This window comes from Alosa sapidissima, chromosome 23 (assembly GCF_018492685.1).
Source record: "Alosa sapidissima isolate fAloSap1 chromosome 23, fAloSap1.pri, whole genome shotgun sequence".
Lineage (NCBI taxonomy): Eukaryota > Metazoa > Chordata > Actinopteri > Clupeiformes > Clupeidae > Alosa > Alosa sapidissima.
Genome location: NC_055979.1, coordinates 29,133,781 through 29,146,373, shown reverse-complemented (window position 1 = coordinate 29,146,373; position 12,593 = coordinate 29,133,781). Strand labels below are relative to the sequence as shown.

The 12,593-nt window shown below is 44.0% G+C and overlaps 1 protein-coding gene and 4 non-coding genes across 5 annotated transcripts; all 5 read right to left on the bottom strand.

Moving 5' to 3' along the window:
• Window positions 1-4,270: 4,270 nt before the first annotated feature.
• dkc1 (dyskeratosis congenita 1, dyskerin) lies at window positions 4,271-11,392 on the bottom strand. Its single transcript, XM_042080835.1, has 15 exons — window positions 11,326-11,392; window positions 10,248-10,297; window positions 10,080-10,166; window positions 9,485-9,576; window positions 9,078-9,262; window positions 8,891-8,955; window positions 8,609-8,735; window positions 7,897-8,027; window positions 7,244-7,387; window positions 6,973-7,093; window positions 6,644-6,762; window positions 6,428-6,531; window positions 6,120-6,174; window positions 5,621-5,815; window positions 4,271-4,741 (listed from the first exon to the last, which is right to left on the bottom strand). The coding sequence occupies exons 1-15, from the start codon at window positions 11,384-11,386 to the stop codon at window positions 4,673-4,675; spliced, it is 1,605 nt and encodes a 534-aa protein (XP_041936769.1). The 5' UTR covers window positions 11,387-11,392; the 3' UTR covers window positions 4,271-4,672.
• LOC121699101 lies at window positions 6,850-6,929 on the bottom strand. Its single transcript, XR_006026952.1, has one exon. It is a non-coding gene; the product is annotated as a small nucleolar RNA SNORD83 (small nucleolar RNA).
• Window positions 7,477-7,606, bottom strand: LOC121699105. Its single transcript, XR_006026956.1, has one exon. It is a non-coding gene; the product is annotated as a small nucleolar RNA SNORA36 family (small nucleolar RNA).
• LOC121699100 lies at window positions 9,368-9,444 on the bottom strand. Its single transcript, XR_006026951.1, has one exon. It is a non-coding gene; the product is annotated as a small nucleolar RNA SNORD83 (small nucleolar RNA).
• On the bottom strand, window positions 9,788-9,999 carry LOC121699110. Its single transcript, XR_006026960.1, has one exon. It is a non-coding gene; the product is annotated as a small nucleolar RNA SNORD17 (small nucleolar RNA).
• Window positions 11,393-12,593: the final 1,201 nt, after the last annotated feature.

Genomic DNA, 12,593 nt, shown 5'->3' with positions numbered 1-12,593 from the left:
GACATGCAGAAGCTGACGGCATCCAAACCAAATTAAAGCGATTAATTATTCATAATGATGATGATGATTATGTCTGCACAGCGCAAGGGTCTCGAACACACTCAACGTCACTTTGAAGTACGACAGTTGCAGTTTTCCGCCTATTTACTAACACACACCCACACAAGCAAACACACACACACACTTCCCACTCCTAAACTCAGTACTACACCCCCCACAGGTTCGCAGTGAAACATCCTCATGTGAGTGTGAGTGAGTGTGAGTGTGAGTGTGAGTGTGAGTGTGAGTGTGAGTGACACCGCGAGCATGCGCACACCGGTGTCAGCATAACTTGGGCAAGCAGAGAGGCTCAGCGGGGGTAGTATTTAAAGCAGAGAGGCTCAGCAAGGGTAGTATTTAAAGCAGAGGGGCTCAGCAGGGGGAGTATTTAAAGCAGAGAGGCTCAGCGGGGAGTATTTAAAGCCAGATAAAGCAGAGAGGCTCAGCAAGGGTAGTATTTAAAGCAGAGGGGCTCAGCGGGGGAGTATTTAAAGCCAGAGGGGCTCAGCGGGGGAGTATTTAAAGCCAGAGGGGCTCAGCGGGGGAGTATTTAAAGCCAGAGGGGCTCAGCGGGGGAGTATTTAAAGCCAGAGAGGCTCAGCAGGGGTAGTATTTAAAGCCAGAGGGGCTCAGCGGGGGAGTATTTAAAGCCAGAGGGGCTCAGCGGGGGAGTATTTAAAGCCAGAGGGGCTCAGCGGGGGAGTATTTAAAGCCAGAGGGCATCCAGCCGCCATCTCCGTCCACTCTAAACAGCCCCCCCCCCCCCCCCCCCCCCCCAAATACACACACGCACGCACAGCGCCAGTAAATACACACCTGTCGTGACATGGACAGGTACTAGGCAAATGAAAATGTAGGGATGTGGAGGGGTGTAGGGTGTGTGTGTGTGTGTGTGGTTGGGGGTTGCAAAGGGGAGAGTTCCTGTGAGCAAGCTGCTGCTGCTGCTCCTGCTGGTGGGGGGGGGGGGGGGGAGGGTTTCTAGGATCAAGCAGTGCCCCCCCCCCCCCCTTCAAAAACATACGCATACACACACTCCCAAACGCACACGCCACTCCCCCCCAGTGCCTCCTAAAAAAAGACGCTTCCTGCATGCATGTGGACGCCACTCCCCACACGTGCAACCAGTGTCCATCTGGCATACATTAACACCACGCGCCCCAAGAGTTCCCCCCCACAACTCTAAACAGGAAAGAGAAAGGATCGGGCTATTTTCACACTTTGTTTAGCTTCCCTTTCTTCCAGATGAAATAGAGCTCACTGGGGGATCACACTAACAATGCCTGCCATATATTTAGGCCCCAAACAAACCTCAGGACAAGCCATGGGCTTGGGTACAGTGGCCTGCCTTCTTGAACCCTTCTCTGAACCTGTTGGATCACAATAAGACTTCATACATACCTACCCTGTTAGTAGTGCGTGAGTTGCGTATCCCAAGACAAAACGTGGCCCTGCATTTCAATAGTATAATGTATGCCTTCAAGGGCTAGACAATCTAACAGTTAGGCCATGTGTTCTGCTAAGTTGGCATAAACACGATGATCTTCTGTCTCTTTCACACCTCCAATTACAGGCCTCAATATATGAGACTAAACCTACAAATCCAAGCATAAAGCAATCATAAAGGGCGGATAAAAATAGTTGCATACAGTGAAACTTGTAGAAGAAAAAACAATATATTCTATAACACAAATATTTCCTGCCAATGACAACTGTTTCACTAAACAGCTATGCAGAAATCACGAAGCGCTGTTGAGAAATAGCAATAACTTACAAGTCCTCAGATCACAGTATCGGAGTGTTGTTTTCACTCTCAAGTCAGCGCAGAGAAACAACCTGTGATGTCAATCTTGCGTTACATGAGAGGCCTTCAGAAACTAACGACAATCTAGCGTTACATGAGAGGCCTTCAGAAACTAACGACCATCTAGCGTTACATGAGAGGGCTTCGGGAACTAACGACAATCTAGCGTTACATGGGAGGCCTTCAAAAACTAACGACAATCTGGCGTGCAAATTCCAGGGATTTTAAATTTGACAGCAGGACTAACGTTAGACCTAGGTCTGCCTGTAAAGAAAGACATCAACGTATCCGCTCAGTTCAGTAACTTCCAGTTCAGCAAACTACCTTATTGACGTCAGCAGGCTGAAGTAGGTAGCTGCGTTTGCTAGCATTTTTGATGGTTGGGCAGCTTAAAAAATATGCTAGCAAGCTGTGCTACTCCTTTGCTGCTCTAACAACCTAAATCAGCCAAAGTAGCTATCGTTTCAGCGCCCTGTCTTTGTTAGCCATCATCTCTGTTCAATGGTAAGCAGGATGCATAGAAATGTAATGAGATAATGCGATGCTTAACGTTACAGCCTAAAGGCAAAGTAGAGTGAACTACTTAGCTAGCTAGCCAAGTAAATATGTTCCCTTAATGGCTACTTAGTGAGCTAGCTAACTAAGATACCTAGATACCTTGCTAGCAAGCTCAGCTAACTTGCAAACTGACTAGCCATGTTGGCTTTGACCTGCAGTCAGCCAGCCACTGCGAACACACTAAACTGGAAAGCTGGTGACGTATGATAATATGGTAGATGGCTTTGAATAATAAACAAACTTACTGGATGCACTAATCAACTTACCTCTTCGTCGACTTGATTAGTTAGCTTGCCAGCGAAGGAACTGTGATTTGTTTTGCTTGTCAAGCTAACTAGCCAGCTAGCAATGTATCCCTGTGATAAATACAGCCAATAGTTCAACGCTACTTCCTCCGAAGGAGTAAGGCCATCTATCTTTCGGCTGAATGCGACATACAATCACTATTTACTTAACTTAACTTCTACTAGTTGTATGTATCGTTGCATAAATACAGATCGCCAACGCTTGTCCCACTCTGGCTTACACATGCAAGGCAGGGAAAAAATCGGTCATATTTTCGATTCAAAATGGCGCACACTGTCACTAGAACGCGCAGCGCGCCGTCGCTCATTTTATGTACAGTGTTTTTGACCGACGGCTTACTGTACTTCTGACCCTCTACGCTGGAGGGTGCTGAAGAACAACTGCTCTGTCATCGTAGTGTTTTAAAATAGTGAATAATTATGTTAATTTCTAATGGATTGTTCTTACGCGTCCGTGATACGATGTGTCAAAAGATACTAACGCTCTAAGCGCGGTTTACATAGAACGAAGAATGCCACGAGTCTCGTCACAGGCTGCAGCAGAATCAAGGTCAGTCTTCCCTCAGAAATAGGTATGAACTTGAGATCAGTGCATTGCTGGGTGTCATGTCCCACAAATCTGCACCAACTACTCTCACAGTGCTACCTGGATTAACCTGCAAATTGTCTCTAAAACATAAGCTTATGCATATGACCAATGGGGTCCCGCTGGGTAACAATTTACATTATGTACAGTACATATTCCAATTATCATGGGTTGTGTCAAGTAGAATATTGGAAACATTTGTCATCCTATCAATAGTATTTTAAATATTTTTCCTAGTGTAACCTCATTTTTTGCTTGGATCTCCTTCCATGTCAAGAACAGTCTCTCAACCATAATCCATCATACAGAGAAGCACTAGGCAAAACGCTTCCTCTAGAAACAGATTCTTTTCTCACAGAACTTCAGACGTTGGCCATGTTTTACAAACAGAACCTTAAGGCAGGGTCCAAAAGACCAAAGATTTTGAAAACTGCCATCATCTTTGCACCAAAAAAAAAAGCCCATGCAAATGCCCATACCAGCACTCACTCTACAAACCATCGATTCATTTTTTGGCGTTATGATGTAAGGGTCACATTGGACTTATTACTACTGTTTTGAAGTGTCTTGTGTCAACGATGTGAAGAAATCCATCCATTTTACCCTGTTAAGTCAATACCCTTTTAGAATTGAGTTAGCATGCAAGTCTATAATGCTTTTCTATTGCATCTAGGTTCAGCTAGTCACAAATGTCTTTGTACAAGATTTAGGATAACATTAATTAGTTAGCCAGGACAGCTAGAGTTCTGACAACTTACGATAGGCATTTATTGACATGCGTATTGAGGGGAGGGGGAAAAAACTAAAACACTGAATTTACACCAAATTTGACTCCTAAATAGCCTACTAGATTTGTCCACAGACTAGAGTCTATGGATTTATTAATTCAACCCAACCAACATTTCCCAAATAAGGACTTCACTAAAATGTAGTCGTAATGCCACATTAACAAAGAGGTAAATAAGAGACCACTCATTTAGCTTTTGTAGAAAAAAACCTCATTAATCAAATGCAATTCATATAATACTTGATTTCTTATTTACAAGGTTAAAAAAAAAAAAATGTTTTACACACATGGATAACAGCAAAAACAGTTACCACATTCAGTTGGTTGAAAAAGAAAAGTGAAAGCACACCTATATTACAGAATCTGGGGAAGAATCTCTCCATACCATGGTCAACATAAACAGTTACCGACTACAGCCTCGTTAGTGCCTCTATGAGGATAACGGAATCCAAAACACAACAGAGGCAACGGTTAGGGCGGAGTCAGAACCCTGAGCCAACAGGTCCAGTCACCCTGTCCAGGCATTAACCCTTGTCCAACAGGGCCGCTCACTTTTACAGTTTCATTAAGAGTTTTTAAACGCTTCTCTCAAGCCGTCACTCAGACGCTTGCTCCTCCTCCTTCTGTTTCTTCTTCTTCTTTTTCTTCTTTGCACTTTCACCAGCCTGGAAAGAGAAAACATTAGCCATTAAAACACCAGTATGGACACCCATTAGCCATTAAAACACCAGTATGGACACCCATTAGCCATTAAAAACACTAGCCCCGTGCACCACACCAGTAGCCATTAAAACACCAGTATGGACACCCATTAGCCATTAAAACACCAGTATGGACACCCATTAGCCATTAAAAACACTAGCCCCGTGCGCCACACCAGTATGGACAACCATTAGCCATTAAAACACCAGTATGGACACCCATTAGCCATTAAAAACACTAGCCCCGTGCACCACACCAGTAGCCATTAAAACACCAGTATGGACACCCATTAGCCATTAAAACACTAGCCCCGTGCGCCACACCAGTATGGACAACCATTAGCCATTAAAACACTAGCCCCGTGCGCCACACCAGTATGGACAACCATTAGCCATTAAAACACTAGCCCTGTGCGCCACACCATTAGCCATTAAAACACCAGCCCCGTGCGCCACACCAGTATGGACACCCAATAGTCACTACTACATTGCAGTTCCCATTTATAAAAACAAAACGTTCCCCAGACTAAGAGCTAAAAGAAAACATCCAAATTAACTTTCATTCGGCCTGATGCTCTGCAAAGTTCAGTCTGTGCCCAGTTGAAGTCCCCTTCCATTAGGTCATTGAGAACTAGGATCGTACCTCTACGCTTCCATAAGGTCATTGAGAACTAGGATCGTACCTCTACGCGTCCATAAGGTTATTGAGAACTAGGATCGTACCTCTACGCTTCCATAAGGTCATTGAGAACTAGGACCGTACCTCTATGCTTCCATAAGGTCATTGAGCACTAGGATCGTACCTCTACGCTTCCATAAGGTTATTGAGAACTAGGATCGTACCTCTTCGCTTGGCTCTGCTGCGGGCTCCTCTTGCGCCGCCTCGGCTGCGGGCGCCTCTTGCGCCAGTTTCATTTTCTTCTCCTTTTTCTTTTTCTTCTTTTCCTTCTTCAGCTCATCGTCAGTCTTGGGCGTCACAGGCGTTGAAGGTTCCGTTGCGTTCCCCTCACCGTCGCTTCCACTCTCTACCCTTTTGCGCTGCAGGCAGAAGAACGCGATCAGAAACCAACCTTTCAGGGGGCGCTGTGGCACAACAGGCTACAGCGCTCATACCATATACGGGTCCAAGTGCCCACGGGGACCCAGGTTCGAATCCGACCTGCGGTCCCATCCCATCCCATCTCTCTCCCACTTACTTCCTGTCTCACTCTTCACGGTCCTATACAAATAAAGGCAACGAGCCCAAAAAATATACTTGAAAAAAGAGAAACCAATCTTTCACCCCTTACAACATGGTTACTGTTCAATACAGAGGGACATTTATAACTAAAACATCTTTTACCTTTGCAGGTGTTGCTGGCTCGTCGCCCTTCTTTGCAGCTGCAGCCTTCTTTGCACTGAAATCCAAAGTAGAGAAATCAAGCATGAGGAAAGAGCTATATCATGTACTCAACACTAAAAACCTTCACCCTAAAGCCACATTCAGAAAAGAGACTAGCAGCAATGTAGCGAGTAGACCCTAAAATCTATGTTAATGAAATTCACAAAATATCTGCCAACGCCGATGCACCATTGCCGAACACAGTTGAGCTAGTTTCAATGATGCAAACAAACACGTCTTAATTAACATTTGAGGGTTTGAGTAATCACCCGTAATCCACATAGCTGTCTGTCCACTCTGCAGGTGTGCTGCCGTTTGGCTTCCCGTGTTTGTCCAAGAGGCCCTTCTGGATCATCATCTTCTTCTGGCTAGCCTGAGGCAGAATTTAGCATTAGCACAGCAGGGCGGCAGTCTTCCCACCCCTAGCCACTTTCACAAGTGTGAGCACACCAACATGCAGGCTGGGCCTGGGCTGAGGAGGTTACCTTGGGTCCAAGTCCCCACTTGCGAGGGTACGTGTCCCTCTCCATGATGACCCTCTTGATCTTGGCAACGACTCCATGGTCACAGGTAGAAATGACCGCCGTTGTCATAAGTGCAACCGCTAGCGGCACAGATCAAGGGAGGGGACGGGGAGAAGAAAAGGCTTTAATTGGCTTCCTCAAAATAGCACTTTATTCACCCACATGAACACCATCAGTCTTGGGTGATAGATAGTAGTCATCTTTGCACAGAGTGCTATTGTATTCTATTCTGTAGTCATCATGTGGCTCTTCAGTATGAAAAAGAGGGCAGGACAAAGGCTGTGACTAACCTGTACAAATGGCCTCCCCCTTGGTGGTGATTACTACGATGTCTTGGTTGATCTCGATGCCATCTTCATATCGGAGGACACCTGGGAGCATGATTTTGGCGCCGTAGCAGATAGCATTAACCTGTCAAATGCATGCCATAATAGGAACAAGAATGAGCATATTGATCGCTATATGTGAACTCTTCAAACTACAAGAACCCAAGTGACTTCACAATACACTTTACTCTGTGACCAACCATCTTGAGGGGATGAATGCAGAGACGCCACTTACCGCACTATCCTTCATGACTATCCTCTTGTGAGAGATGAGCAGCTTCTCCAGGGGGAAGATCACACGCCTGAGGTAGCTCTCGTCCTTGTTGTGGTCAAACTGCCACTGGGCATCCAGCACGTCATGCATGGTCACCAAGTTATCCTGTGTTGAGGCAAGAAAAAGTCAATATGTGGTTAAAAAAAGGAATTTGCTAGCTGTACATGCAACATCCATTCTATCAAACAGAGGTATTAGCTATGGTTAGAGTGAGGTGGACATGGAAGGACCAACCCAAACAAATGACCCATAGCATGATGCTGTGCCAAAGATAAATTACCAGGACTGGGGAAGAGGCCCAGAACTGAACTCAACACTTTGGAACAATCACCACAGGAACATGCAGATCAATTTAAATAGCCTGTAAGATCAACGAATCATTTAATTACACACAAGTAATTTAATGGCACTAAAATATGACTAGCCATTTGGTGCCAATATATAGATCAGTCTTGCACCAGCTATGACCATTGCCATGGACTTCAAATTCAGCCACTATGCTTAAATTTGTTTTTTAAAAATCTATGCTAGTAAAATATTCTGAAACATTCAAAAGGTGGGAGCCTTCAAATTTCAGCCACTATGCTTTGGTCACACTGCCCTTAATGACTGACCTTCTCTCCCATCACTCCGGAGCGGACCCTCCGCAGCTCCTGCATCTGGCCCCCGACGCCCAGCAACAGGCCCATGTGCACACACAGCGTCCTGATGTAGGTGCCCGCTTCACAGCTCACCCAGAAGATGCCTACAGGGCCACACAAAGGGAGCGCATTGAAGGTTGGAATCTACCGGTCTCATTCCAACAGCACATGTGTGTCCATGTTCCAGAGTACTTCACAATGGGCTGTACCGATATGAATTTAACCTCACGCTTATAAGGACCAAAATTATCACGGTTTTTCGGTATTATCGCAGTGTAAAAAGACGCAGAGTGGCTACATGATACAGTAGACGTTTTGCGGTGAAAATGTTTCGCCTTTTAAAATCAGGTGTAACCTAATCCGAATCGCAGTTAAATAAATCAATTAAACAGAATCAGTAGGGCACCAGTATTTTTCAGGCCTACTGTATGTCAAAAGCAAGCTCAGATGAAGCTGGGAAGGATTAAACACACGGTTTCCACACCGTGGTAATCAACTACGATAATTATGCGATATTATTTGAAATGAAAACGGTAATTGTTATAGTCAACATTTTTATCACGGTTTACCATTATACCAGTAATCGTTACATCCCTAACTCCACAGAATGCACACATGACTGCATTAGTTAGTGAACGTACTACTGATTAGACATCTGGACAATATCTACAGAGCAGCCCCTCACCTAGTCTCCTCTCAGGGTCGTACTCGATGAGCTTGCTCTCGTAGATTGTGCGCACTCGCAGCTGCCTCTTAACCGCAGCAATGAGGGGAGGTCGCTGGAACAGCGCCCCCGTGAGGCACTCCATGGCCTAAACACAAAAAAAAAAGAAGACTTTAGTGACATTGTTTCCAGGAGGCAGTGACCCTTAACAATGACCTGCTCAATAGTGCCAAATTGCATGATGCCTCAGTATATGGCAATGAAAACTCAAGACAATGTTAACACATACATGTAGGCACTTACCCTCAAAAGCTGGTGCTCGCTCTCGATGGCATTGTGCAGCCGTACTATACCCACATACTCTTTGCCTGCATAGAGAGCAGAAGAGTAGTGAGCTGAAGCCGCTTATTTACTGTAACGTTACTGCAAACGGCAGATCAGCAAAAGGCCATAGGCGTGACAAGAGACTCAGGACGGCCGCGTAACTCACCGGCACTCTGTTGGGACTTGACCAGTCTGGTGGCACGGTCCACGCACACGATCAGACAGCCGGTGACTTTGGGATCGAGCGTGCCGCTGTGGCCAGTTTTGTCGACTCGCAGGATGCGCTTGATCCATGCCACCACTTCGTGAGAGGACGGGTTGGCAGGTTTATCGAGGTTAATGAAGCCCGACCTAGAGTAGAGGAACAAAATACAAATCATGGAAGAGAAACAAAAATAAATTCACATCTAAGGGCACTGAATGCCAAAAGAAAAGCCAGGCACAGAATTGTATGGTAGCCATCAGTTTTAGGGTAGTAGATAAAAGTCATCTTTGCACATAGTGCTAGTGCTATCTAAGAGACATCATGTGGCTGTGCTGTTCCAACAGAAGAATGCTAATGAACCATCATACCTGACATAATCGTGTATGTTCCTCTTCAGTGGGTTGCATCCATTTGGAATGGGAGTGTAATGTGCAGTCCTGATGTTTAGTTTGTCAAAATTCTGCAAAGTATGACTGTACATTAGCATCAAATACACACGGCTCATGTACACCCTGGAATAGGACTTCTCTAAACTGTTCTTTTCAATGTTAATGTAATGTTCATTAAGGTCATTTTAAGTCCTGTTCGACTGCTAAGAACTAACATTTACACAAACACTGCGCTGTTACACTACTAGAAACCATCCTTATGGGATGGTCTGGGTGAGGCATGTGATCAGCCGTTTACACTCGTCTTTGTGAGGGCCAGGCTTCATCCCTGCAAGCCCACCTGCGGTCTCTGACCACAGAACCAGTAGAACACTGGACCTGCGGGAGAGGCGCAGGCAGCCGGAAACTCTCGTGCCTAGAACAGACGCGAGAGCCGCAGAGAGTGCGAGCACCAGCAGAACTCAGAGAATGGATAAACTGCTTCATCACGTCACACGCCATACCCGTTTGGCCTAATGCTAATGCCATGCAGGGACATGTGTAATGCATAGTTATACCTGAGGCATTCACTTACCTTCAATAACAGAGGCCACTGAGATGTGTCCAAACTAGCTACTTTAGATTCTGGCTTGATGAGAAAATCGCCAGACTCTTGAATGTCCTGTAGGATGGTCAACATGTTTTAACTTGTGCAGTACAGAAATGAGCTACTACATGGTATAATAATGGTTGCTGGACTCACCCCAACTTCATGATCTGCAACTTTCTGCTTCTTTTTCTTCTCTTTCTTCACTATAATTGGAGGCAAACAAGACAAATTATTGGATTGCTAAATTCTCACACCAAGTCCTTGATGCAAAACGTTGAGCGTACTAGCGCAGGCAATATAACCAGCAACACACTGGCTGCAAACTTTCATCTTTTAATTTATATGTTTAATCTCAAACGTTAAAATATAAACGATCAGAACAAATAATTTGCATTAACATACAAACGGTCTTGCAAAGCCACCAAGCCAACCCAAACTCGACATGGCCGGGTCACCAGCTTCGTGCACCCACGTGGCAAAGTCTAGCTAACGTTACCACGTGGGAGTTTACTGAAGCAATCGGAATTGGTATATCGGAATTAATTTAACTTACATTGGTAAATGACGAAGTTCAGTGGTGACTTGGCAACAAAAACAAGTTTTAAGTTTAGCTAGACTACTTAAATTGGGCAATTGTTGAAGTTAGTGATCAGCTAGTTAGCAAGTTAGCTATTGGAATGGCAACTTCGGCAAAGTTACATGTTAACATCAACATTAACCAACAAAAACGAAGTCAACGTCTTTTAGAATAACCAAAACGCAGCGCATTTTTAATACCAGAATTGCAAAGAAACACTGACGCATTGTGGCCGACTAACGTTAGCCATTTTTATAGGCGGCTAAACGACAGTAACGTCAACGTTCAATATTTGCGCAAACATGAATCACAAAACAAGACTACATGGACAAGAACAGCTAAATTTTTAACTGACAAGTGGAAGATCTTTGGCCATCTCCCAAAACACCAACTGGAGACAAATAAGGTTACTAGGATGGGGTTCTCAGTTTTTTCTTAACACCCTAGTCACTCATTAGGCGCCCATGCGGCTGCGTACTAGTTCGATTGCCGCAGACATCTTAAATACCTACAAGTGTGCATGCTCGACTGCTCTTGTGTGTAGTACTAAATTACATTGTTTTTGAATATTTGTGTGAGAAATGCGAAATTCGCAGAACAATACAATCATGCAAAAATGAAAAAAAACAAAGTTAACTTTGAGCTCTCATTTACCTTCACCGTCCGCCATCTTCGCAACGCAGTCGCACAGGAACACGTGTGCGTATCTGCGCATGACTATTTGAAGACGTAAGGTCTCGCGATATATAGACATCTAACGTTAGCCTACTTCTCCGAGAATCTGGAATTTTCAACCGGGAAGTCATAATAAAATATTCCCTTACTGACAATGAATATTGCCAAACTTAAAGGTCCTTCATCGCAAATTTGTCAGCTAACTGAACGTTACTGTTAGCATACTTAATGTCATAATCGTCGGGTGAGGTATGAATGAATCTATAATGGACCCACAAGTATGAATAGACCGGCCTTAAAACAGAAAAGGCTGAGGACCTCTCTTGAGAAATGGTGCCTACCAGCATCATCTTCTTTACCATTAATCTCGTTGTAAATTAACGTATCCTTCTTTTAAAAATAAATTGCCATTGCCATTTTAATTGACATGGCATATCACAACAGGGATTGAAGGGTAGTGTATGATTGAATGTGCCCTTAATAGGTGTACCACTAGTTGGCTCAAAGTTCATGGACATATATATATACAGTATCTTATAATCACCCTTTCATACTGTAAATAAGTTAACAGAAGGGAGAAATAATGAAGAGGGGGAAAAAAACACAAAACTGAGTTCATCAAAGGTTTTTATTTTGAGACTGAAATTCTGGACAAAGATACTCTGAAGCAAAATATATTCTATGATTTAACCATCTTTTTGAACAATCCATTTTTATATCTACAAAAAGAGAATTACTTATAAATCAGGATGTTCAAGCTCTCAATATCCAATCTTGTCAAATTTGTCAGTTTAGCCCCTAAAAACCCTTATAAACTGTGTAGGGAAATAAAGAAAATCCACATAATTTCATAATCAGTAGCTCAATTTTAAGTGTCCATAAAGACACCACTTCCATAGTAGCCTGATTGGATAAAACTGATTTAATGGTGATATCAGACAGGCTGATGCCCCAGAAGCGAACATTCTGCACAGAATTAACACTTAGTCTCAATCAGGCAGTTTCTCATACAGGGATTTAGTCCACTTCTAAACTGAAAGCTTTCCTATAGAGATTCTCATTGAAATGTTATTAGTCTAAGGCCAGGCTGAAACCATGTACAGTAAATAGGCCAAATAGGTCTATACCCACCAACATCTTGGATCCCCTCGTACTGATGATCTGCATGGCTACTTACCTGGATCTCTCAAAAGCTGAGAAGCTGGAGTCAAGGGGTATAAAAGCAATACTTAAAAAATATACATCCC

What these genes read in the sequence shown, in the direction of transcription:
- dkc1 (XM_042080835.1), bottom strand. Translation starts at nt 11,386, where the DNA reads ATGCGCAGATACGCACACGTGTTCCTGTGCGACTGCGTTGCGAAGATG. An exon ending in AGTGGCCTCTGTTATTGAAG is followed by an intron (nt 9,577 to 10,079) that starts GTAAGTGAATGC and finishes CATACTTTGCAG; the next exon opens with AATTTTGACAAACTAAACAT. An exon ending in AACATACACGATTATGTCAG is followed by an intron (nt 9,263 to 9,484) that starts GTATGATGGTTC and finishes CCTCTACTCTAG; the next exon opens with GTCGGGCTTCATTAACCTCG.